The sequence below is a fragment of the Euprymna scolopes genome, chromosome 6 (assembly GCF_053919585.1).
Source record: "Euprymna scolopes isolate OS-2025 chromosome 6, ASM5391958v1, whole genome shotgun sequence".
Lineage (NCBI taxonomy): Eukaryota > Metazoa > Mollusca > Cephalopoda > Sepiida > Sepiolidae > Euprymna > Euprymna scolopes.
Window position 1 is genome coordinate 16,025,419 of NC_136487.1, and position 27,180 is coordinate 16,052,598.

A 27,180-nucleotide genomic window follows, 5' to 3' on the forward strand; every position below is an offset into this window, starting at 1 on the left:
CGAGAGCTCAATCAATGAAAATAGAAACTGCAATGAGACTCATTCAATAAATAAATAAAACAACTATAACTGTACGAGGGGCGTGCAATCACGAGATTGTCTCCTCAGCAACAGTCGGTTTGCCTCAAACTCCACACTGGACCCTTCCAGCCACCCCCTACCTGACTTTCCTATGCGGACAGATGCAATGCTAGACGATCTGAAAACCACCCCTGCTCAGGTGCATGTTATCATAAAAAACCTTGACACTTCAAAAGCATGTGGACTCGATCTTATCCCAGCTGTGCTATTAAAAAAGTGCTCAGCCGAAGTAGCTCCAGTTCTCTCCAAACTCTACAACAAATGCCTTAATGAAGCTTGCTTTCCGGGCTGTTAGAAAACTGCTTCTGTTGTACCAGTATTCAAGAATTCTGGCGAAAGAACTGACCCATTAAATTATCGCCCTATTAGCCTCCTCCCACTTTTTGCCAAAATATTTGAGACCATAATTAACCATGCTCTAGTCCATCATTTTACAGATGCTAAACTACTGACTGACAAACAATGTGGATTTAGACAAGCCCGTTCCACAGCTGACATCCTAACTGTGATCTCTGAACGTATATACCATTCACTGGACAAAGCGGGGGAGGGCAGAGCGGTAGCTCTAGATATATCTAAAGCTTATGACAGGGTATGGCATGAGGGTCTCCTCAGGAAAATCAGATCATACGGTATCACTGGTAGAATACTTAACATAATTAAATCCTTCTTAGATAAGAGAAAAATCCAGGTTGTCCTCAACGGTCGTACATCTAAACAATATGATATAAATGCGGGGGTGCCCCAGGGTTCTATCCTTGGACCTCTATTGTTCCTGATATTCATAAATGACCTCCCCGACAAAATTGCCTCTGAGATGGGTATATATGCTGATGACACTACACTCTATGGCAGGCACGACAGGAAGACGAATGAACACATTTCTAAAGAAATGGCAGAAACACTAGAGGAAGACCTCCAATCTGTGGTGGAATGGGGACAAAAGTGGTTGGTCGCGTTCAATGCTGCCAAGACTAAACTAGTTTCATTCAATAATTACAAGAAACCCTCTCTACCACCTATAGCAATGGCCAACGACTCTTTATCTGAGAGTCCATCTTTCAAACTCCTTGGCCTAACGTTCACAGGAAACACGAGTTGGAACAATTACATTGAAGGCATTGCCAGGGCCGCTGCAAGAAAGGTGGGCTCTCTCTACCGTGCTAGAAAACTACTAACACCCAAAAGTATCCTTAACCTCCATAAGGCCACCATTCGCCCATGTATGGAGTATTGCTGCCACATCTGGGCTGGTGCATCTGCGACTAGTCTCTCGCTCCTTGACAAGGTTCAAAAGAGAGTCGCAAACCTGTTAGGCCCTGAACTGGCATCTAAGCTTCAGCCTCTGTCCCATCGACGAAATGTTGCATCCCTCTGCCTTTTCTACAAGTATTTTAGTGGTGAATGCTCTGACGAACTGCAATCACTTGTGCCCCCACGACGTGAGCACCCTCGACAAACCCGACAGGCTGCTAAATCCCACCCCCACACTGTAGAGATCCCTAGATGTAAAAGATCTTTTTACTCCAATAGTTTCTTCCCCAGAACCGCTAGACTCTGGAATTCCATTCCAGGTCCCTGCTTCCCCAACAGTACTGACGTGCAGAAGTTCAAGTGTAACGTGAACCGACATCTTGCTGCCCAAATCCCTACATAGTACCCCAGTAGTTTTTGCCCCTAATAGTAGCCCCCTACACCAAAGTGGCAACTTGCCTTGTTTGGGGTAAAAATGTAATAAAAACTTAAAAAAATAAAAATAAGTAATGCCCCTGACCCACTTCTAGTTCTCTGATCTAGCTGAAATTTTGCATGTGCAATGATTTATATCTCTATGGGTTATGTGGCAAATTACAGCTCTGAACTAATTGTGGTTTCTGGTTTACAGGTGTTTGAACTGAGTCAGGTGTGAAATGGAGCCTGTTGAATGTCGAGCAGTGATCCGGTTTTTGTATTTGAAAGGACACACACCACAGGAAACTTTTAATGAAATGAAAGAAACTTATGGTGATAATGTCCCATCATATGACCTTGTAAAACGCTGGCATCGTGAATTTAAACATGGCCGGAAGTGTGTGGAAACAGCTCTCAGACCTGGTCGACCCCCCCCCCCTTCTGCCATTGATGAGGCATCTGTCCGTCAAGTTGAAGCTGCCATTTTGGAAGAGCGGCGCATTACTATTCGCCAAATAGCCCAAGATGTCAAGATTAGTACAGGGTCTGTGGAAACTATCATTCATGACTATTTGCATATGCATAAGGTGTCTGTCAGATGGATTCCCAGGTTGCTCACATCATTCCAGAAGCGAGAACGCTGAGTGTTCGAGGATGAATTTTGAGATGTACCAAAAAGATGAGTCAAAGTTTTACAAAGACTGATTACACAGGATGAAACCTGGGTCCATTGCTATGATCCAGAGACCAAAGCCCAGTCAATGCAGTGGAAGCACTTGGACTCACCACTTCCAAAGAAGGCAAGGGTTCAGCCCTCCGCTGGCAAGGTCATGCTCACAGTCTTCTGGGACCAGGACAGAGTAGTGATGACAGATTTCCTGGCAAAGGGTACCACAATTACAGGAGCTTATTATGCTTCACTTTTGAGGAAATTAAGGGAAGCTATCAAAATCAAGAGGCGGGACAAGATCAGCAGAGGTACCCTCCTCCTGCAGGACAACGTCCCGGTCCACAACTCGCATGTCGCCAGATCAAAAGCACGGGCGTGTGGTTATGAAACCCTTACCCATCCTCTCTACTCTCCTGACCTTGCACCCTCTGACTTTCACCTCTTCCCAGTCATGAAATTGTTTTTGAAAGGAAAGCGGTTCCCAGATGATGCAGCCTTGATTTCTGAAGTCACGTCGTGGTTGGAGGACCAACCTGGGGTGTTCTACAAAAACGGTCTCCAGAGCTGCATCAAACAATGGGAGAAATGCATTACTCTGGGTGGTTCCTATGTAGAGAAAGACTAATAACTGTGCAAAGTTTCGTTGCTCTACTTCTATGGGAAGTGGGTCATGGGCATTACTTATTGCACGCCCCTCGTATTTTACATAAATGTATGATTTTTGTAGATGATAACTTAGGTAATAAATACCTAACAAGTAAGAGTAGATTTAATTTATTTTCAATGTTTTTGTTCCAGGTAATAATATTTAACAATTCTTACTTTCAATATATCGTAAACTCCAGTTAATATATACTTGAAGTATCATATAGCAATGAATTTCATTTATTATTTCTTAATTCTTAAAAAATTAAAGTTAACTGCAGCACATTTTTTTTTATCACGAAACTTGAACAGCATCCTCTAATTTGAATGAAGCGGATATTCAAATTATAGGAGTTATGCTGTATTTCTAAAATTTTGATCAAAAATATCCCAAAATATTAAAACTTTTTTAGAAAAAGAATTTAAATAAAATATTGTAATTTTTTCATTTAAGTTTCGTTTTTATTATGTGTACATTTATAAATTTCTATTTATATAAAGTTAGATATATCTCCGTAGATTAAGGTAGGTCGATTTTCTATGTTAGTTTTGAATATTAAGCATGTCTAAGTGGAGAAAGTCGAGTATTGTATAGTAAGTAGACGATTTCTAAATTGCACCAAATTTTGTAGCAATTAATTTAAAATATCATGTTTAAATATCCGCTCAATGTTGCTTAACTTTGGTGATTCAAATATATCAGGTTTAAATTGAATTTGATCTATTATATCTTGGTTTTGATCTCTGTTAGAGGACATAAAAGTTTGAAGAATTTTACCTACCCTGGGACGAGTATTTAAATGTAAATATCTCTGGAACTACAAAGAAATGGTTTACATAATATAAAATAAGCAAATCAAACTGTAAAATCTAAGATGAGATTTAAAACATAAAAAAAAACTATAGCAGTTTTGATTGATTTTCCTTTTTTTATAGAAATGTTATCCCGTTTTATTCAATCAATATTTCTAGAATTTTCCAGGTTGAGTTTGTTTGAATAAAAACAAATCAAAAAACTTCTGCAGTCAATCACGTTACTTTGGTAACATCTGTAGATTATAAAAAAAAAAAAATAATAAAAAAAGATAATGACTCCGAAATGGTGGTTTTAGTAACACTCTGAATGCAAGTGGCTTCATGCTTTGTCTGGAGCGATTTCTATTAAAAAATAATCCTATTACAATTGTACAAATTATTTCAAGAAAAATGGGTGTAAGCATTATTCCTACTCAATTTTTACATGAACCATCTTCTGTAAAAAAAAAAAAAATATTAGAGCTAAAAATAAAGTCTCTTTTAAAAACAAAACAATAAAAACATCAAATTGCTGCAAATTTCATCAAAAACATTTTGTAATTTAAATTTAATTATCATTTAGTTATTAAATTCAAACAAATGTAATTGGTTTTCATACAAAAATATTTAAATAACTGACTTTTACGAAGAAACGTAAATAATAATAATAATAAAATTTTCTAAAACTATGAATAAACAAAGATTTAACTATGTTAATCTATAAATATAAAAGCGAAAATGTTTGTATGTGTGTTCGCTTTTTCTGTGTGTCTACAAAAGGCTTCTTTTAGAGAAGCGGTCGCTCGCTTCACAACTTTTTAAAACTTTTTATATCACATGTAAATCGTAATATCTCACAGTTAACAACGAAGCTCGCCTGTCTGTTTAATTTGTTCGATTTCGAGAAGATAAATATTCAATATTTGTCTCTCACCGCATGTGAGTTAGTCTTTTTCCTATAACATTTTTGGGAGAAAAAAAAAAAGCGTTCAGCAGTAAATGAAATCCCGCAGTCAAACTTGACCTCATTAACTCATTAAAACGAGGGCCTGCTAAATCCAAGTAATTAAATAAATTCAAACGTGTTTCCGTAAGCATGTCGCGATGAGGCAATGGTTAATGTCACACTTTTTTTTTCACAACTTTGCCTCAACGGTTCGGGTTCGATCCTCATGCTTACTTTTTTCTTTCTTTTTAATCCCCCCCCACACACACACAGACCGCCAAACACCCGGGCAACCCCGGGTACCCCTCGCTAGTCTATAATACAAATCTCACCCGTCTGTTTAAATGTATGCTTGTATGTCTGTCTACAACTTTTGACAGAGGCAACAGATTTTAACAAGATTGGTATCGTTTTAAAGAGCAGCCCTTAAGACAACAAATATCAAAAAAATTAGTCAAAAGCATTAATTCCTTCATCCTCAACTGGACAGATTTTACAGGGAAGACTTTTATTTTTTCGCTGATATTTTCGAAAGTCATACACTCTTTTCGATTGACTAGCCTTAATTTAAACCTTTGTTACTTCCAGTTTGGCGATGGACACAACAGCAAAGATGTCACATTTTTTTTTTTTCATGTTCTTTTTCTCCTTCGGGATACGGGTTCAAGCCTGCCTGCCTGCCTGCTACTACATTTTGTTTTTTTCTCAACACACACTCGGGCAATGTTGGGCACCCAGGCTAGTTAAAAATATAATACTAAAACAAAAATAATTTTAGATTAAATAACCAGTTAGAAAATAGTGAGGTGAAAAAACAAAATATATAGGTTGTTCCAAAAGTAAAGCCTCCTATTTCTTTTAACTCAAAAAGTTGAAAAGTCACAAAACAAGCAACCTTTTGTGCTACAGAATTTATTTTTCTACATAGTCACCACCATTTTCAAGGCACTTTTGCCAATAATGAACATTGGCTGTGCATGGCTATCCAGAGCGTGTGTTGTCATATGAGGGTCATCCCAAAAGTAAAGCCTCCTATTTTTTTTTTTTTACTCAAAAAGTTGAAGAGCTACAATTTAACATATAATTAATTCTAACTGCTACAAAATAAAAATAATTACCAAATTAATAGTAATACTAACATATTAGACACAAGTAATAGTTACCGTTGAAAGTTAAAAAATAAATCCCTGCTTGATAATAATGGCATGAGAAATAACGTAGTTTATAAATGTATTATTAAATTTATAAATAATAATATCAACAATAAAATAAATTTACTTATATTGAGTCCACAGCATTAAAAAACAAAATTCTAACATTGTTTTTTGTTCAACAATAAAAAGGTTTATTTTTGTTTTTATTTTGTAGGTTTGTTTCCATATCTATGGTATTTGTGAACAAATATTTACTAAGTAGCAAAGAGTTAAAGGTAAGTGCTTCAAATCTTCTCAATTGTTATTTGGTTTATCTGTCATTTTTTTTTTTTTTTTTAATGGTGGGGGGCACTGCTTATCCTAGAGTAGCCTCAAAGTCTTGATAAGCAGTGACTCTCAATAAAAATAACCTGTTTAGGCTACATTGTCAGAAAACAATGTATGCTATACAAGAAAAACCTTGGGATAGGCTTTCAAAATCCGACCTTCTTCAGGTGTATCTTATCAAACTCTGGAACTGTTCGCAAGTTCCTGTGGTGGAGTAGATAAAGTATTTGGTAAAATTTACTTGTAAGTTACACTCTTCTGGAGGTTGAAGGTTCAATCCTCAGTGTGAGCAATATCAGGATACAATTTCAAATTATTTAAGATTTCTACCCAGTCATGGTTGATCAAATATTAATTTTAAAGTCAGCTCTGACTTTCATATCATATGCGCCAAGCGTATACTTCCAACATTTCAAAATAACACTGCAAACGAACAACAACTCTTTCTTCAATTTACCATCATGGCAAGAAAAAAAAAGAAAGAAAAAAAATGTATACAATTCTGAAGATGGCGTCTATCGCAGGAATATTAATTTCTTTTCCCTTTGCAAGGTGGGGGGGGGTCAACAAGGAGGCAGCACATATGCTAAAAAAAGAAAAAAAAAAAGCATTTTAGTATCATTTGGGAACATCTAATTGTACCTATTTACAATGCCTCCCCACATGACAGAGTTAGACACCAGGGTCGTTTTTTTAACATGGAGAAAAGGTACAAAAATTAAAAAATTGTCTCAGTCGTGAAGGATTACTCCTCCACCGAAAGAGAACAAGAAACGGAAGTGCAGCATCTGAAGAACAGATACTACACTTTCATCTGGGCCAAAAGGAACATCTAATTGTAGAATAAACATCTAATTGTAGAATAAACAAAAATTGTACACCCTTAAAATTTGGCAATGAAAGGGAAATAATCAATTGTCGATCTTTATTAGAGTTGCCTTCTCTTTATCAACCAATTTTTTTCACACATACGAAACCACGGCCATAAAAATTAACTCAAAGAATATGAAAATATCTACGAAGCCAGAAACTTCTTTTTCTTTTCTAAACAACAATAAACATGCCTGGTCAAAGGCCAAACGACTAAAACGTTGCACAAATAACACAATGAGATGAGAATAAGTTTGATCAATACAAGTAATATAAATAAATATTTGTTAATTTTTCAAAATATTGCATCATAATTTGGCTTATAAACATATTTCATGCATATTTTTTTTATATATTTATAATATTATTTTCCAGGTAATACGTTCTTACTTCTTACTTGCATCAGTTGGTCAGGTAGCATATCCATGTTGCAATATTTCGAGCATGTCTTCCCTTTGTTAGGCGTGTGTTCGACTTTCAAACGTGCATGGTGGGTCTATTGTAAGTTGAGTGAATTTTGGAGAAATTGGAAGATAATTTGTTTCAGATGTATAACTTAGTAATACAGGGTTTGTGTTGGAACTCAGTATTATTTATTTTATATTAATACTAGCTGTACCCTGCCACGCGTTGCTGTGGCTCAATTTAGTGTAATGGAAAAATCTAATAAAAAGAGAAAATGCATGTTTCTTATATTTTTAGTACAACAATCCACTCCAAAAAGTGAAAATGAAAAAAAATGGTACTCTTGCAGAATTTGATCCAAATCCTCGGGAGTTACCGTCAATCATGGCTTGGGCTCGACCAACAATCAGTGATTAAGCCGAACGTTGTTAAAATGTTGAAACCCTAAATATTTTTGTTTTTTGTATTCAAAAATGTAAGTTTTTAATTAATACTTGGGTGGGGGTTTACTATACCCAGATTCAAAAAAGTTGTCCAAAAACAAATAAATGAAAGCAAAGGTAAGGTAAGTTACGTTCCTACCTAACTAGATTATTTTTTCACGTTTTTATTTAATGTAAAATGTTTAATCAGCTCGATAAACACAGTGTTTATCGATGTATTCGAAAAAGACAAATGGTCCCGGACTCTGTTGAATATGTTAAGCCTGGGAAAATAAGTTAAAAACTAAAAAACTATACAAAACAGTGTCAGAAACCCACTGAATATATGTTACCGTGACATAGGCTGACATATTCAGTGGGTGTCTGACAGTATTTTGTATAGTTTTTTTAGTTTTAACTCATTTTCCCAAACTTAACGTAATCCACAATGTGCGGCACCATTTGTATTTTTCAAATACACCGATAAACACTGCTTTTGGAGCCGACTAAACGTTACATTAAATAAAACAGGTTTGTATTACTAAACACAGATACAAAAAAGTTGTCAAAAAATAAATATATAACAAATAAATGTTATCAAAGGCAAGATAAGTTACTTTTCTACCTAACTGGGAAGATTTTAGTGTTTTTATTTAATGTAAAATGTTTAATCGGTTCGAAAACATGCAGTGTTTATCAGTATATTTTAAAAATACAAATGGCGGCAGACTGTTTTGAACATGTTAAGTTTGGAAAAATGAGTTAAAACTATACAAAATACTGTCAGGAACTCACTCAATATATGTTACCGTGACATAGGCTGACATATATTAGGCAGGTTTTAACAGTATTTTGTATAGTTTTTTAGTTTTAACTCATTTTCCCAAACTTAAGGTGTTTAACACAGTCTGCCACCATTTGTAATTTTCAAATAAACACTGCATGTTTTTGAACCAATTAAACATTTTACATTAAATAAAAACAGTAAAAAATTATCCAGTTTAAAATTTTAATAATTTTTAAAATAAAAAAAAGTTTTGGTAGGTAAGTATGAAGTATCGAACCCGAACCCTTGAGTCGAAGTTGGAAATTAAAGTGTGAAAAAAAACGTGCGACGTTAACCACTGGACCACCATGAAATAGTAACGGAAACATGTTTGAATTTATTTAAGGATTAAGAATTGGCAGGTGCCCGTACTTAATGACTTAATGAGGTAAACTTTCACTGCGGGATAGTATTTTCATGTCAAAACATCGAAAAAATAAACACAAAAAAACTAATGTAAGGCAAACGAACGATGTTAAATGTAAAAAATCGAAAAAAGAAAACAGAAAAACAAACGTTAAAACTAAACTCCCCCCCCCCAAAAAAATGTGTAAAATGGCTTAAATAAGCCTGTTTCGATATTAAAATTTTAAAAATCGGTGGTTACCCGAGTGTTTTTGGGTGTGTGGTCGGGGGTAGGGGTGTTAATGAAAACCTAAGAATAAGCGAAGTAAAAAAAACAAAAAAAAAAACAGAAAAACGAACGTTACATGAAAAATGGCTTGAATAACACTGGTTCAATATTTAAATTTAAAAAATCAAAAGAAAAAAGACATCTCACACCACGATTCGAACCCAAAACATTTAGATAATGAACCAACGCTCTAACCAACTGAGCTAACGCGACATGCATTAAATTCTCTCAGTTCTTCAACTATTTAAAGTAAATCAGGTCATGACGTCATCTGACGCATGCGTAGAACCGGTCGTCGTCATGAGAGGACAGTTTTCTTGGTAGTAACTTTTCTGTATTTCACCTAACAATTTCGTTAATAAAGAAAAAGCATTCATATTTTCGTATATAAAAATAACTTAAGTCAAAAAAAAAAAAAGAAGTGTACTTTCAATTTTAAGTCTTCTTGAAAAGAAAACAAAAAAAACTTTAACCTAACAATTTACGGTAAAAAAAAAAAAGCAAAAACAAAACCTTAATTAACTAACGTATACGAATCTGACCTTATTGCCAAATAGGCTCCTGCTACAATGTTGAACATGCCATCCACGTTGTTTGTTTTTTTTAAGTTAAATTCAACTTTCACAATATCTTTTTTTTTATAATTTCATGATATCTTTTTTTTTAATAATAAATTGTTAGTTGAAAGCACAGAATAGTTACAAAACACCCTCCCCTTTCCATGATAAAAATGGCTGAAAAGAAAAAATAAAAAAAGGTATTATTTCAGCACGTTACCAAAATGCATATGTACCATACATTTTCTTTGAAAAAAAACTTGTACTTTCACCTAACAATTTATAGTTTAATAATAAAAAAGGTTCATATTTTCTTATATAGAAACAACTGTTTAAAAAAAACAAAAACAAAAAAATGTGTACTGCCAATTTTGTTAAAAAATGACTTTACAACAAAGATGGTTTTGTTAAGGTTCTTGAACTTTTGTTTCAACTCAAAACGCACCTTCTGGCGAGCATTTTTTTTTTTTTGCCTGATATAACAAACAAAAATTTAAATTAAAATATTGGGAAGGTAAACAAATTAATTTAAATTTTAAAAATAGGGGATTTTTTTCTTTTTTTTTTTTTACTTATCGAGTAAACAGAAAATGAAATCTTGTAATTAGAGTCATCAAATCGTGGTGTATGAATTGAAATGGAAGTTCAGTTCTACCAGAAAAGAGTCTTGCAGAATCGACTTACGAAAAATATTTTTCTGGCGAGCATTTTTTTTTTTTTGCCTGATATAACAAACAAAAATTTAAATTAAAATATTGGGAAGGTAAACAAATTAATTTAAATTTTAAAAATAGGGGATTTTTTTCTTTTTTTTTTTTTACTTATCGAGTAAACAGAAAATGAAATCTTGTAATTAGAGTCATCAAATCGTGGTGTATGAATTGAAATGGAAGTTCAGTTCTACCAGAAAAGAGTCTTGCAGAATCGACTTACGAAAAATATTTTTATTTTATTTAATTTATAATTTGCAATTTTAATTTATTTTAACTAGCGAGGGGTACCCGGCGTTTCCCGGGTGTTTGGAGGTGTGTGTGGTTTTGGGTAAATCAAAACTCTAGGGGGGGAGGGGGGTTTAAAATAAAAAAAAATGTTTTGGTAGGTAAGTATGAAGATCGAACCGAAACCCTTGAGCCAAAATTGTAAATTAAAGTGTGAAAAAAAAAAGCGTGTGACGTTAACCATTGCACCACTGCGACATACCAACAGAAACGCCTTTGAATTTATTTAATTACTTAGATTTGGCAGGTGCACGCTTTAATTACTTAATGAGGTCAACTGTTGACTGCGGAGTAGCATTTCATTTACTGCGGAACGCGGGGGTAGGGGGAAACCGGAATAATGCCACCAGAATTAATTATAGGAAAAGGCTTAATCCACATGCGGCGAGCGAAAACTGTTGAATATTTATCTTCCCGAAGTCGAGCAAATTAAATAGACAGGCGAGCTCCGTTGAAAACTCTGAGATATTATGGTTTACATGTGATATAAAAAGTTTTAAAAAGTTGTTAGGCAAGCAACCGCTTCTCTGAAAAAAGCCTTTTGTAGACATACAGAAAAAGTGAACATACATACATACATACATACATTTTCGCTTTTATATTTATAGACTAGCGGGGATACCGGGCATTGCCCGGGTGTTTGGAGGTGTGTGGGGGGGAGGTTAGATTAAAACAACCCTGTTAAAAAAAAAAACGTTGGCCGGTTGTTTGGAGGTGTAAAAGAAAAAAAATAGTTTTAGTATAAAGGTAGGCTTGAACCCCCGAATGTTTGACGCGGAGGTGGAAAGGAAATGGAAAAAAAAAACCCTGGGACCTAACCATCTCAACCACGGGAACAGATGAATTGATAAGTATGTTAAGTTGACGTTTATAAACCGAAATTAACAGGTGCGACAACGTCAAGTTGCGGAAGCCAGTTTCTGTTTTCCCCGCTATGCGGTGATCAAACAATAAAAAAAAACACAAAAAAAAAAACTAACGTAAGGCAATGAAAACAGAAAAACGAACACGTGAAAAATGGCTTAAATAAGCCTGTTTCGATATTAAAATTTAAAAAATCGGTGGGTACCCGGGTGTTTTTGGGTGTCGCTAAGAATAAGCGAAGTAAAAAAAAAAAAACCCAGAAAAACGAATGTTACGTGAAAAATGGCTTAAATAACACTGGTTCAATATTTAAATTTAAAAAATCGAAAAAAAAAAAAAACATCTCACACCACGATTTGAACCCAAAAACGTTTAGATAATGAACCAAGGCTTGGACCAACTGAGCTAACACGACGTACATTAAGTTTGTTCGGTTTTTCAACTATTTAAAGTAAATCAGGTCACGACGTCATCTGATGCATGCATAGAATCGGTCATTGTCACGAGAGGACTGTTTTTGTTAACCCCCCCCCCTGTCGAAAATTGTCGATTTCAGGGTGAAAAAGTTAACGTTTTTGACCAATTTTTCGATATTTTTCGACCAAAGGATGGAGCTTCGATGTGATACCGAGTTTGTGAATTTTCGTCGCGTCTGTCAAAAGTTTTTAGCAGACATCCAAACATACATACATACATACATTTTTGCTTTTATATATATAGACTAGCGAGGGGTACCCGGCGTTGCCCGGGTGTTTTTCGGGGTATGTGAAAAAAACTCGAAAATGTGAAAAAAAAAACAGGTACCCGTGAAAAAAAAAACAAAGCTTTCACGACGCGCAGTTGGAAAATAGTAAAGTGTTAAAAAAAAAAAAAACAGGTGCGTGTTTTTGATTGACGTGACGGCGATAGGTATTCAGCAGTAAGCATTTTGTGCGGGACAGTTTTGAATGAGGTGAATAAATTGGTTTGTTTGTTTGTTTTTAAAAACCCGCTCCCTGTTTATAAGGAGGAGCGAAATGAAAGCTACAGTCTGATATGACGAAGTCGACATTGAACAAACGTTACTTATATCTCTTGAGAAAACTGGCTTTCAGCCTGTGATTACAGTCGAGTTTCGCTATTTTTTATACCGAAAACCGAATGTAACGCGTGCCGATGCGGGAAATGTTGAATAATTAACGTTTGAAAGTCGATAAAATTAAATAGACAGGCGAGCTCCGTGGGTAACTCTGAGATTTTACAATTTATAGATGATATAAAAAGTTTTAAGAAGTTGTGAACCGAGCAAGCGCTTCTCTGAAAGAAGCCTTTTGTGGACATCGAGGAAAAGCGTACATGCATACATACATACATACATGCATTTTCGCTTTTATATATATAGATAACATAAAAACCGTCCTCGACTTTAAGGATAGACTGTCTGAAAATTTCAGTTAAATTGGTAATGTAGAAATATCATTTTATGAATAACTAATGAACCAAGAATTAGATTTTTATATATATAGATTTAACCTTAATTATTTATCTTTGTATTCATAACTAATTTTTATTTGTTTATTTTGTTCTTTTGTTTATTTGCTGCAGTTCTAGTTAGATATTTAGGCTTTTTACTATTAAGGGGAGATAACATTTTCATCATTAAGGTGGGGTAACTCTGTTAATGATTAATTATCCAGTCAGTCACACACGCATGCATAATGGAAGTAGTTCTGCGTTTTTAACGGCCTTTTAACTAATGACATATTTTTAGCATGTTACACAATGAAATTAATCGATTTATAAGCATTAATAGGAGTGTAAAGATATATCCGAATATTTCATTGGCTAAAATATGACAACAACATGAACATGTTAAAGCAAACTCCTAATATGATGTTGCATATAATGCTAGCGTACAATTTAGCCCAGACAACACCGGATAACCCTATAAATAATAGATAAAGGGCAATAACTAAATCACATCAATAGTGAACATTTATTTGAATAATAAAATGTTGCCAGAGAGGGGGATTATTTCTATCAAAAGATTGTGCAACAGGCATGAAATCTACCAAACAGGTAAGCAAACAAAAAAAAGTAACACGTGACGGCATTTATTTGTTTCACCCTTTCATTATTATATGTGTGTGGATTTGAAGTATTTGTTGGTTAAGTTGAAGAAGACTTGAATTGCAGCTTGTTCACAATGGCGATAAAAGAATGATCTGATTTCAATGCAGCAAAATAAATATGGAGATTCTCACAAACAGAGAATAAACAGGTAGTTATTAAATACCGTCGTTGTCAATTATTTTCTTTTTCTTTATAAAAAGAACAAAGAAGGGAATATTTCTTCCAGGTTCTTATGTGTGTTCATATATATATATATATATATATAAGAGCAAACAGTTAATAAAACATGTTAAAAAAAACACTTTGAAAAAGAGTTAAAAACATATTTAATCTGAAAAGGAAACACTTGATAAGTGGATAGTCCTTAATCCACGGAGTTTCGAAGAAATACTTTCCTTCTCATCAGAGGGTAGGAATTAGCAAAATAGGGTATTGGATTTTGGATACAAAAGTATTTGATGAAACTGCAAGTAAGGCAAAGATCTTACTTGATAACAAAAAGTGAAACAGAGGGAATATGGTAAAGAAAAAGGTGATTACACATGAATGGATAGTCTGGATTATTTACCATTCACCAGACTATCCATTTACGTGTAATCACCTTTTTCTTCACCATATTCCTTTTTTTTTTTTCTTTTTTTTTTTTACATAGCAACGTTGAAGATTATAAAATCCAGTGTTTTTGTTTTTTGTCATTGTTTTCTTTTATTATTTTTATTTATATTCTTTAGTCTACTGTTCTCATCTGGAGTGGCATTTTCACAATATTTTGGCCAATGTAACCTCCGTCCGTCTTCAGGCGTATCTTGTTAAACTCCGGGAATTGGCATGAAATTTTGAACGGAACCCTTTTTTTTAATCCATGGAGGTAGCATGCTCTTGTTCTGTATGCGATGATCAAGTAAAAGTCCTAAGTAATTCACAATTGTATTTCGAGTGTTACCCGCACTGAAGATTGAACCTTCAACGAGTATAACTTTACAACTGAATTTTACCGAGTACTTTATCCACTATGCCATGGGTCCTTTGTTTTTTATGTCATTTTTGGGGGGTTTTTTTTTTTAGAGCAGATGTAAAATTATTATTTAATTTTTAAAAATGTTTCTTTCCTCCAGCTCAACGCTCCATTGTTTGTCACTTGGTACCAATGTGTTGTGACCGTTTTGATGTGCGCTCTCCTCAGCTTTATCAGCTCGTTGTTCCCTTCAAAAGTTTCTTTCCCGCCTTTTAAAATTGAACCCAAATTATGTCGAACAGTGAGTATTCTTTATTCTTGTTTTTCTTTCTACAAAAGCGTTTTTTTTTTTTTGTTTTTTGTTTTTTTTTTGTCACTGAAGAAAAATGATTCAACCATTCTGACCCCTTTTTGTGGAATCTCTCCTTTATGAAGCCATCCAATTTTCTCTCCTCCATAGTTTGGTGCTGCGTTTAAATCGCACTTGATTTGCTTTGTGACAAAACAACATGGTCCCCTACTAACAACATCGCTAACCAGTGTTGTGTTCCATGGTCTTCTTCGTTTTTTCTGGCTGTGTCATTTTCTCTCACTGTTGAGGGACTGCACACAAGTTCACAACATAAAAAAAAATAATGTACACGGTGAAAAAAAAAAATAAAATACACGTGAAACGATAAAGTTGTCACCCTAAAGAAGACAACATTGCTGCTTTATTTTAATTCAATGTAATTGAGAGCATGCCTTTTCCACAATTGCCGGCGGGAGCTCAGCGAATACTTGGCAGATGGCAGCAATCAGGCTGGTTTTGCTGTTGTGAGAGGTCATATTGATGATGTTTTCAACATATGACCAAGCGAAGTAGTTTAGTAGGTTATGGTCACGGGGGGGGGGGGGTTCAATGAGAGAAGGGTACAAAGTCGTAACTCTCCTTCTGATTGCACATCCGGGTACACTTTGTTGTTGATGCATTTTATATATATATATATATATATATATATAGTCTTGGAAGTTTTTAACCTTTAAACCTATACAAAAAAAAAAAATTATTTTTTATCATTCGTTAGAAAACTATTTAGTCAGTAAGTAATTCAATCACCTGCAATCACTGCATCAACTTGCTCTCTCGAATTCACTATAGTACCAATAATAATTTATTTTTTAAGGGATCATCAGTTGTTTACCATGAAACACTGTTTCGGGGATTTAAAAACGTATATATATATATATATATATATATATATATATATATATATATATATATACATGTATGTATATATATATATATATATATATATACATGTATGTATACACATACAGTAGAAACCTGGGATATGGTGGCTCTAGGATACGTTTATTTCAGGTTATGATATAGAATACAATGTTTTTCCGGACCCTGGTTACGGTATTTGCCCCACCTTACAGTGTTATTTATAATGTTATTTGATTATATACATGAGTATTATATACTGTATTGTATTTTGTTACTAATTTTTAATACCGTATCCGGGAGTTTTACTGTATATATAAAATACGAGCTGAACGCCTGGTGTTGCCCAGTCGTACAATACGCTTAAACATGATATGTTAATTTATGCAGATTGCGTATGTATTATTATAGAATCAATCCTCTATTGAATATTATATATTATGAGGAATAATTTGCCCGGTGGACTAATTCGCAAAAAAAAATAATAATGATAATGGCGTTCATCAAATTCCGTCGGTGTTTGTTTACAATATCACGTCAGCTGATATTTGGGCTTGACGATGAAGGCTCTGGAAAAATGACTTCTGATTGTTTAGTTTTAAAATATGCAAACGAAGAAATGATTTGTAGCGATCTTTTATCGTAAATTGAACTCTTTAATAAGAAAAATTAAAATAAAATGGTGAGATACACCTGGGCTTGAACACAGGATCATTTGATCTGTAGTTGCATGCGCTACAACTGAGCTATATCTTCAGATGCTAATAATTCTTTTTCTTAAGACTAAATCATTGCCAAGATTTTATTATCTCCCTTGCCGGTGTAACTTATAAAAATTCCTCTGTAAAAATTATTCTTTTTTATTTATAAGAAAAAAACTATTTTTAGGATCAGATTTTTTCGATTTTCGATCAGATAAATTTCTATACAAAACATATCTAAGAACACTGCCAGACATATAAATTACCTTTGTATGAAATTTGCAGAAGATAGCCTCAGTCATTTTGGAACTTATGATGAAGGAACACACACACAAAGTGACTTTTATATAATACTAGCCTGTGTGCGCAGTGTTGCCTGGGTGTTTGGAGGTGGGTGTTGAGCAAAAAAAAAAAGTGGTGGTAGGCAGGCTCGAACCCGTGACGTGAAGGTGGAAAAGAAAGTGAAAGAAAACTTGACGTCTTATCCCTACTCTATGACGTGACCGGAAGTTCGGAAGACAAAGTCAATCCAAACGATACAATGACTTGCAAAGATGGCTTGCAAAAAATCTACCTCTTCTTGTAGAAAACTGCCCAGTTGAGAGTGAAGGAATTAATGTTTTTGGCCAATTTTTCGATATTTGTCGTCAGAGACGTCGAACTTCAAAAGGATACTGATCTTGTGAAAATCCGTCGCTTCTGTCGAAAGTTTTAAGCAGACATAAAAACATACATACATTTGAACAGACAGGTGAGATTTATATTATAGACTAGCAGTTCAGCCTGGCTTTGCTCGAGCTCTATGTATTATTCATAACTTTATGTGCATATGTATATATCTAGTGTTTAGACCCAAAATTGGCAGAGGAATTTGGTAGAGTCTGCAAGGGTCAACTGTTTCAATTTTGACCTCTTGGCAGCCAAATTTTCACCCAAAAACTAATTAAAAAGCTTACCACATGTCTGAATACCCTCTATGTAAAATTTCAAAGGTTTAGATTAAAAATTTGCTGAATAGTTTGCTAGAGACCGCAACGGTCAAATTTTTTTAACCTTGACCCCTAGGCAGCCAAATTTTCGTCCAAAATATGATTAAAAAGTTTGCCCTATGTCTGAATACATTATGTAAAATTTCAAATGTTTAGACCAAAAATTGCCTGAGTAATTTGGTAGAGACTGCAGAGGTCAATTTTTTTAACTTTGACCCCAAGTTGGACCCCTTAACATTTATTGTTTTGGGCTCAAATCAAATTAAAAAGTTTAATCCATGTCCAAGTAACCTACATCTAAAATTTCAAGTGTTTAGACACAAAATTGGTGGAGGGGTTTGGTATAGTTTTCAAAGGTCAAATTGTTGAACTTCGACCTCTTGACAACCAAATTTCTGGCCGAAAACCGATTAAAAAGATTTTCCTAAATCTCAATACCTCTTATGTCAAATCTCGAGTCTGTAGACTGAAAATTAACAGAGTAGTTTGGTAGGGAAATGTACACACACACACACAATTTCACTTTTCTAGATTAGAGATATATGCATAAATATATATAAAATATGTATGTATATAATATATAAATGGCTGTCTGTCTGTCTCCATATTTTCAAACTCTATCGCCTCCAAAACTAAAAATCGCAGAGCAGTGCTAGAGGCCTCAAATGATTTTTTACGGGCTATTCTTTTAGGGGTCTCTAGCCAGTTAAAATTGTTTTTAAGGGGTCCAAATTTAAAAAATTGTCAAACATTTTGTACATTTATTTTAGTTCATTTTTAATCAGTTCATATGCATGTCATGTTGGTACAGTGGTAACGTCACCAGCTTTGAATGTTAGTTTTGCATTTGATTCTAGCTGATATCACCTAAATACTTTTTTTTTACTTTTGACATCACAACTCTATAATATATATGAAATCTGGACAGATTAAGATATCATATTTAAGCATATTTTCCGCCCAGGCAAAGCTGCCCCTCACCCACCGCTAGTATATATATAATATATATATATATATATATATATGCATAAAATATATATAAAATTTGTTTCTTTGCAGACACTACCATTGTCAATCATATTTGTTGGGATGATATCTTTCAACAACCTTTGTCTAAAATATGTGGATGTTCCTTTTTATTACATCAGCCGATCTTTAACAACTGTCTTCAATGTGGTAAGTTTTTTGTTTTTTTTTGTTTTTTAACGATATTTTGTGTGTATAGTAATTTGAATTGCAGAGCTTATTAAAAAATTTGTGCTTCGTCGTCATCTTCGTCTTATGTAGTTGTATGACGTGTTTCCATGGCAGCACAGGTCTGCTTTTTGACAGCTGCTCGGATGTCTGTTCACCATTTAGTTCAGTTCATCGTATCCGTTTCATGAAGTTGTCACGATTTCAAGTCCTCCTTGATAATTACAGCCCAGATCTTGCATGGCCAGCCAATGGCAGACAAGCTATCAACTTACCAAAGAAGAAAACTATTTTTTATTTTTATTTTTTTTAAGAAGTAAACATAATATTATTATTCTTGTGACAGAATAATGCGTTTTAGAATTTTTGTCCTTGAGTAGCGTTTAGTCTTCATAATTAACTCCTTATTAAAAAAAAAAAAAAAAAAAAAAAGAATTTATAAAAAAAAGTAGCTAAAATGATTAGTAGATATGAGTGGGTACAGATACAGTAAGTACATCAGGCCACATTCTGTAGAAGTATTTGTATAATAAGTACAAGGAAGCAACATTCAGTGATGGGACAGTAGTTGGAGCTTGGTAGACTGTACAAGTGCTATTAAGTTGAAGATTCCTTTTTGATACTCCATCCAAGAAGGAGAGACAAGTGATTAATACACTAGCTCAGATGTGGTAGCAATACTCCATGTATAAGCGAATGGACTTGGGAGGGGAGGGCAGATACAGGATACTGGCATATGTGAAGTTTTCTATTCGTACAGGGATCTCACTTTATTTGCAGCAAACTTGGCAGTGTCTTCTGTGTATTTATTCTAATCCATGTTAGTTGTGAATGTTAAGTCAAAGAATTTGCAATGCGTTCTTTAAATGTTCTTCAGCATGTTAACTCAACTGAAAGAAATGTTTTATTTTAAATTCTAATAAAAACATCAAAAAGTCATTTTTTTAATCATAATTTTTTTTCTAAGAATAAGAACAATTATAAATTACATCTCCTCACCAAATAAACATTAAAAGATTTGTGCATCATATTTAAACAATGATTTATTGTGCAATAATTTATTGAAAAGCAACTATTTTCTCAAATAAAGATCATTGTCGACAATCAATGTCCTTCTGCCAATAACTTTGGCCAACGACCTTCAGTAAAGTTTTGTATATTATCAAATTACCAATATTTCCAATAGGTTTAAGTTTAAAATCATACTAGAATTGTCCACAAGGACTCGTAGCATAGTGGATAAAGTATGTGGTAAAATTCAGTTGTAAAATTACACTCTTCTGGAGGTTGATGGTTCAATCCTGTTCACAACACTGAGCACACAAAAGCTCACAGTATTAATGCTGGAGTCGTTCAACGGTCCATCCTGGGCCCAACTCTTTTCCTGATCTACATTAATGATCTTCTAAATCACATCCTTGCATCATTCGTAGACATTTATGTTAACGACACTACACTATGGTAGCACATCAAAGACCGCAAACAACCAAGTTGTCTCTGATTCTCTCTCGTCTGATCTTGAGCACATGGTACAATGGGGAAAGAGGTGGCTGGTTACTTTTAATGCATCTAAAACCAAGCTTCTATCTTTACATCATCAATGCTCTGATCCCCATCTGACATCAATTAAAACGAATGGCTCTCATCTTGGGGAGGCTTTATGTTTTGACAAGCTTCTGGGCTTGACCTTTACTTCTGATCTGAAATGGAACATGTACATCAAATCTATTGCAAAGGTCGCTGCAAAAATGGTGGGATCCTTCTATCGATCCACTAGATCCACTGCAGATGCAGTTTTCTATCTATATAAGACCCAGGTATGTCAAAAGATGGAGTACTGTTACCACATCTGGGCAGGAGCTGCTTGAAAGGACTTATTCTACCTTGACAAAGTTCAAAATAGACTTTGTAGCCTTGTAGGGAATGCCCTTTTCTCTTCCCTGCAACCTCTTTCTCACAGAAGAGATGTTGCGAGTCTGTCTCTGCTTTATCGTTATTTTCATGGCAAGTGCTCGTCTGAGCTCCAATCTATGGTCCCCCCTCACCAAACTTTCAAGAGAAACACTCATCTAGAAGAAAACACTATCAATAATTTCCCCCACTCTTTATCTGCGCCTAAACCTAAACGTAGATTCCATGAACAAAGCTTCTTTCTTAGAACTGCACGCCTGTGGAATTGTCTTCCGTTTGCCTGCTTTCCAGCTGACTACAATATGATCGTTTTTAAGTCCAACGTAAACAAGTTCTTGATGAGATGTTCCACTTGTTAAGTAATTTACCGAATTTCTATTACTGACGATTACTATATTGTCCCATTGACTACTGTACACTCTTTTAACCCTTATCCTCAAGTGGCCCCTGGGCATTGATAAGTGGTGTTGCCTATGTAAAAAAAAAAAAAAAAACAATTGCGAATTACTCAGTCATGGCTGATAAAACAAGAGTATGTTATCCTCGTAGATTAAATAAAGGATTCCGTTAAAAATTCTGTGCAGATTCCCAGGTTCAACAAAATACACCTGAAGAAGGTTGGTGGCTTCATCGACCAAAATATTATGAAAATAAAACTCAAGGTGAGAACAGTAAGCTGAATAATCGGAATAATAAAAGCGTTAATATTTCTACTTTGAAGGAAAGGATTCTTTAGCTTCATCAAACCACTCAAATCAATGACCCCCCCCCCCCCATGAAAAGTTCACGTTGATTGAAATAGACTAATCAGGTGGAGCAGCGTCTGGATGATAGGTGGGATGTAGGAGAATTTCCTCACCATCCAATTGTACAGTCTTTTTGCTGGTCTTACTAGCAATATATTTGGGTGAAGATTTGAATCTTTTGAAAATGTCTGCCTTGAATGTTTTTATCACTACTATTATCTAAAAGTGTGTGTGTGTGTGTGTGTGTTTTTCTTTCCTCATAGGCTCAGCCATTTTGGAGCCTATCTTTTGCGAATCTCAAACAAAGAAAAATAAACGAAGAAATATATATATTTTTTTGTAGCACATAAGATAAAGCCGTAACAATTACCCACTAATATGGCATCGAGAAGCCCCACCAGAAGCTACTGCATGGTCCAGAATCCATTCACCAAATAGCAATACAGCAGCCTCAGTACTTTGCATCTACCGATAGGACAGCCTCCTTATTTGTTAATCCACTTTTTCTGGCAGTGTTCTTAGATAGGTTTTATGCAGAAATTCGTCTTATAAGTATCTAAAATCGAAAAAATCAGATCTTAAAAATAGCCTTTTTTTTTTTCACAGGGGAATATTTTATGTTACACCAGTGTAACTTTGGCCGGTGTAATGTAAAATATTCCCCTGTAAAAATTCTTCTTTTTTTTCTATAAGAGAAGAAAGACTATTTTTAAGATCATCAAGTCCAAATATCAGCTGACATGATATTGTGAACAAACAAAGATGGAATTTGATAAAAATTATCGTTATTTTTTTTTCTTGCAAATTAGTCCGCCAGGCAATATATATATATATATATATATATATATGATATTCAATAGAGGATTGATTCTATAATACATATGTAATTTGCATAAATTAAAATATCATGTTTAAGCGAATTGTGCGACGGGCAATGCCAGCCGTCAGTTAATTTTAACTAAATTCCAAAACTTTCAGGTCATTGGTAGAAAGTCCTGGACAATGATGGTTTTTATTTTAAAGAATACTCGTTTTTGAATAAATTCTTGCATAAGAAATCATTATTTTAACATTAACTTATTTTATAAATCTTTTCTGGGATTCTGATTAATGCTCATAAACCAATTGTTAGTTTGGAATTAGTTTTTAATCTTTCGGTAATTTAGATAATGCATTTGTCTTAACCAATAGGAACTCGCCTTTGTTAGGATATTTGATTTTTATTTCTACTGCTGACCAACACAAATGTTGCTATAAGCGAAAGAATTATTAGTCTTTTTCTTTTCTCTACCTCTCTCTTCTAGGTCTTCTCTTACCTTGTCCTCAAGCAGTCAACATCCTTCCCTGCCATTGGCTGTTGTGCAGTGATCATTGCTGGCTTTACCTTGGGGGTTGATCAGGAAGGAGTCGCAGGTATGACGCAAGTTCTTTTTTGATTTTTACTTTTTATTTTGCTAACATTTTTTTATTTACTTTATCAAATTTGATATTACAACAGAGTGTGAGAGGACATGCATGTTACTTGCTGTATATTTCTGCAGACAATCTGTTTTTCTCTTTCCTGTTTTCTCCACCTCCCTTCATCCTCTTGTTTTCCGATTCCCCTTCTCTCTTTCATTTCCTCTCTCTCTCTTTGTTTTTCAGTTCCTCTTCTCTCGTATCTTCTACTTCCTCTCCCTCTCTTCTAATTTTGCTGGTAGATTTAAAATCAATAAATATTTATCGTCCGACCATAAATAATTATTTTTTAATACCTACAGACACTAGTGTTTCATGTTTATGCAATCATCAGTGTAGGAGATGACAGTCAACACTGGTCAAAGGATTCAAACCCTGTCACAAAGCCACCTTTGACTCTATTAGCAAGGAACATACCTCAAAGCCACAATTCACCACAACAAAATTAAGGGAACTTTTAACAGTAGTGAAGCTTAACGTTTTATACAGACGATCTTAGAGTGGTCAAGTAACAGGAAGTCACAATCTCGCATGCAAGGCTGACCGACATTTTACAATTTCCTGGACAATGCTTAACGTTAAGAATTTTATTTTTTAAAAAAGTAATAATAATTATAAATTATGAGTCATTAGTGTTTAATGCTTACACAATCATCAGTGCAAGAAATGACAATCAACATTGGTTGAAGGATTCAAACCCCCACAAAGCCACCTTAAAAAAGATGAGTTTGAAGGCTGACAATGCAATCTTCAAACACAACTTCTTTCATACTGCGTATGATGCTTCAAGCAAACTATGACATCCTCCTTATCCATATGTAGTTGCTCCTTCTAATTCTAGTAGGCAGTTGGAAAACCTGCAGTGATTTCTTTAAATTTTGACATATACAGGGTGGGACAATAAAATTATCGCTCTTGAAAAGACAACATGATTCCATTTCCATTTGATGAAAACCTGTTTTATTTTTTTGTTGCAGACCATCTGCTAGTTGGCCAGTTGTGTACAAATCCCAAGAGCTATAGGGGCCTTCTATCATGTCTGAAACCGACACAATGTTTAATGAGTGAGATTGGAGATGGACTGCTGTACAACTCTTGCTCTCTATCAATTCAAATTATGACAACAGAACCATTGCCAACACCCTCAAAATGCATCACTAGATTGTCACCAATAACAGGGACGTGCCCAGAGTGATGAAAATAAAATCTTCAGTCAGGATTATGGTCTTTGGTGTGGTTTCAAGTGAGGGCCACATCATGCCACCTAACATCTTCAAATTCCGTTTGAAAGTTAACACCAAAGTGTACCTCGATGTACTGAAGAGTATGGTGATCTAGTGCATTCAAATGGCCGCTGGCAGACTTTGGGTGTGGCAGCAGGACTCCGTGCTGGCTTACAAGTTTAAAGAGACTCAGGCTTGGCTTCAGAAGGAGTGCTACGACTTTGTACCCTTTTCTCACTGGCCACCCCCTTCTCCCCTGACCTGAAACTACTGGACTACTTTGTTTGGTTATGTTGAGAACATCACCAACATGACCTCCCACAACACCAAAATCAGTCTGATTGCCGCCATCTGCTGAATATTTACCGAACTCCCACCAGTGCTTGTAGAAAAGCGCTCCGTTCCAGATCCATATGGAGGCAGGGATTGAGGCTGAAGACGGCTACATTGAATAGATGTGAACTCTACTACATAATCAAGTTACCTGAATTTAATTTTTCGATAAAAGTTTTAAAATAAAGCTGAAGCGTTGTTTTCTTTACGGCAACAAATTTATCGTTCCAAACTCTAATGGATCTACGATTGTCAATGATTACTAATAGAAAAGGTATTTTTTCCATGTATATTTCTTATTGATTTATATATTCAAATGATTAAAATTGTCTTTTTCTTCTCCATCTTTCAAACAGGTTCCCTAAGTGTTACCGGTGTGATATTCGGCGTCTTTGCTAGTGCGAGTGTAGCCATGAATGCTATTTTCACCAAGAAGATCTTACCAATGGTAGACAATAATGTCTGGCGCCTCACTCTCTACAACAATATTAACGCTACTGTCCTCTTTATTCCTCTGATGCTTTTCTTTGGTGAGTTCAACACGGTCATCTCGTTTCCTCACCTTGGAAATGTGCACTTTTGGTATGTCATGTCCATCAGTGGATTTCTTGGTTTCGCCATTGGTTATGCCACAGGTCTCCAGATTCAGTATACATCTCCCCTCACGCACAACGTATCAGGCACGGCAAAAGCCTGCGCTCAGACGGTGCTCGCCTGCATGTACAATGGCGATGTGAAATCCTTTTTATGGTGGTGCAGCAATATGACTGTCCTTGTCGGATCGATGAGCTATACAGAGGTAAAACGTAGAGAGCTGAAGATACAACACTCAAAAGAGATGTTAAATACAAAGAACGAAAAGGACCTCGAAAAACAGACAGAAAAGCTTTTACCAGCAAAATCTTAGTCTTTGTAAGAAAGACTAAGATTTTCGTAACAGTTGCTGTCCTGTTCGCTACAAATTTATATATAAAAAATGACGTTTCTGAATTTTTGAGATGAGGTTGCTTATTCATATTTGCATTCAGCGGACTACTGTTCTCATCTTGAGTGTTTTTTTTTTTTTTCACAATGTTTCGGTCGATGTAACCTCTGACCTTCTTCAGGTGTATTTTGTCGAACTCTGGAATATTGTTGTCGAACTCGGAAGGACCTGTGGCACAGTAGTTAGAGTATTTGGAAAAATCAGTTATAAAAGTGATATTTTGAAGATTGAAGGTTCAATTCTCAGTATGGGTGATCGAAAAATACAATTGCGAATTACTTGGTTATCCAGTCATGGCTGACGGAACAAGAGCATACTACCCCCATAAAGTAAATAAAGGGTTCCATTCAAATTCCGTCCAAATTCCCAAGTTCGACGAAAACATTCCAGAGTTTGATAAAATACACCTGAAGAAGGTTGGAGGTTACATCGATCAAAATGTAAAAATAAAACTCAAGATGAGAACAATAGTCTGATGAATCCAAATAATAAGAAAAAAAATGGTTCTTGTTTAGAATTCCCTCTATATTAAAGAACAAAATTAAAGAAAAATTTGCATGTAGCTGTAATGAAAAAATATATATCATGTTCCAAAAATCATGTAAATTGATCAAGTAGTTTTATTTATTTCTAATGAAAATATTTTTTAAGCGATTAGTGGGAATTTTTAGGCATTACAACAAAAATCTTGTGAGTTTATATTATTGTTGAGTTATCTTCTTTTTGTTTCTGGAAATTGTTTTCAAAATTACAATGCGAGACAATCGCTCCTCAGTTATTTATAAAATTTGATTTTCTAATTTAAAAATTAAACTACTTGATCAACTTACGTGCATTTTGGAATATGATATTTTTGTTTCATCCAGAATATATACATAATACAGATTTCTTTATTTTTTTTATATAAGGGAAATTACTGGACAAAAGCCATTGCTCTAATTTTTTTTCTATGCAATGGGTGTACGCATAAATGTGTATGTGTGCGGATGTCTGAGCATCCATACCAGATAATTATCTGACAAATATCATATTGACCACTTAAGTAAATATACAAGTTTTTTTGTTTATTTATTTTTTTGTTTTTAAAGAAGCGGAAATGCTTATTTAGAATTAAACTTATTTTCAAAACAAGAACGGCAAAAAAATCTTTTAAAAACTTTATGATGTATGTACCCATCATAGAACAAAAATTTTGTGTTCCAAAAAGCACAGAAATCAATCAAGTACTTGTCTTTTAACTGAGAAAATAAAATTTTATGACAAAATGAGATTATTTTTTGATCCGGCATGTTTTATAAGGGGGAGACAGCTCTGTTTAAATTATCAAGATCAAAATCAGCCTCATAATGGCTACATACAATTTCCTATCAAAATCACTAAAAATTGTAAGAAAAATGTTTTGTTTTTTTGTTTTTTTTACAGAAAAAAAAAAATTTACTTGATCAATTCACATAATTTTTGGAATATGACATCATTTTGTAACGGGTATGTACATCAA

General features: G+C 34.5%; 1 protein-coding gene across 2 annotated transcripts in view; it reads left to right on the forward strand.

The window, feature by feature from the left end:
- Window positions 1-26,952, forward strand: part of LOC145277533 (GDP-fucose transporter 1-like) — a 131,773-nt gene extending 104,821 nt beyond the window's left edge. For both annotated transcript variants that reach the window (XM_080128985.1, XM_080128984.1), the window contains exons 2-6: window positions 6,177-6,237; window positions 15,093-15,233; window positions 18,892-19,008; window positions 22,988-23,096; window positions 25,054-26,952. In XM_080128985.1, the coding sequence (XP_079985111.1) occupies window positions 6,193-6,237; window positions 15,093-15,233; window positions 18,892-19,008; window positions 22,988-23,096; window positions 25,054-25,604 (963 nt within the window). In that variant the 5' untranslated portion in view covers window positions 6,177-6,192 and the 3' untranslated portion in view covers window positions 25,605-26,952. The remainder of the gene's footprint in view (window positions 1-6,176; window positions 6,238-15,092; window positions 15,234-18,891; window positions 19,009-22,987; window positions 23,097-25,053) is intronic.
- Window positions 26,953-27,180: the final 228 nt, after the last annotated feature.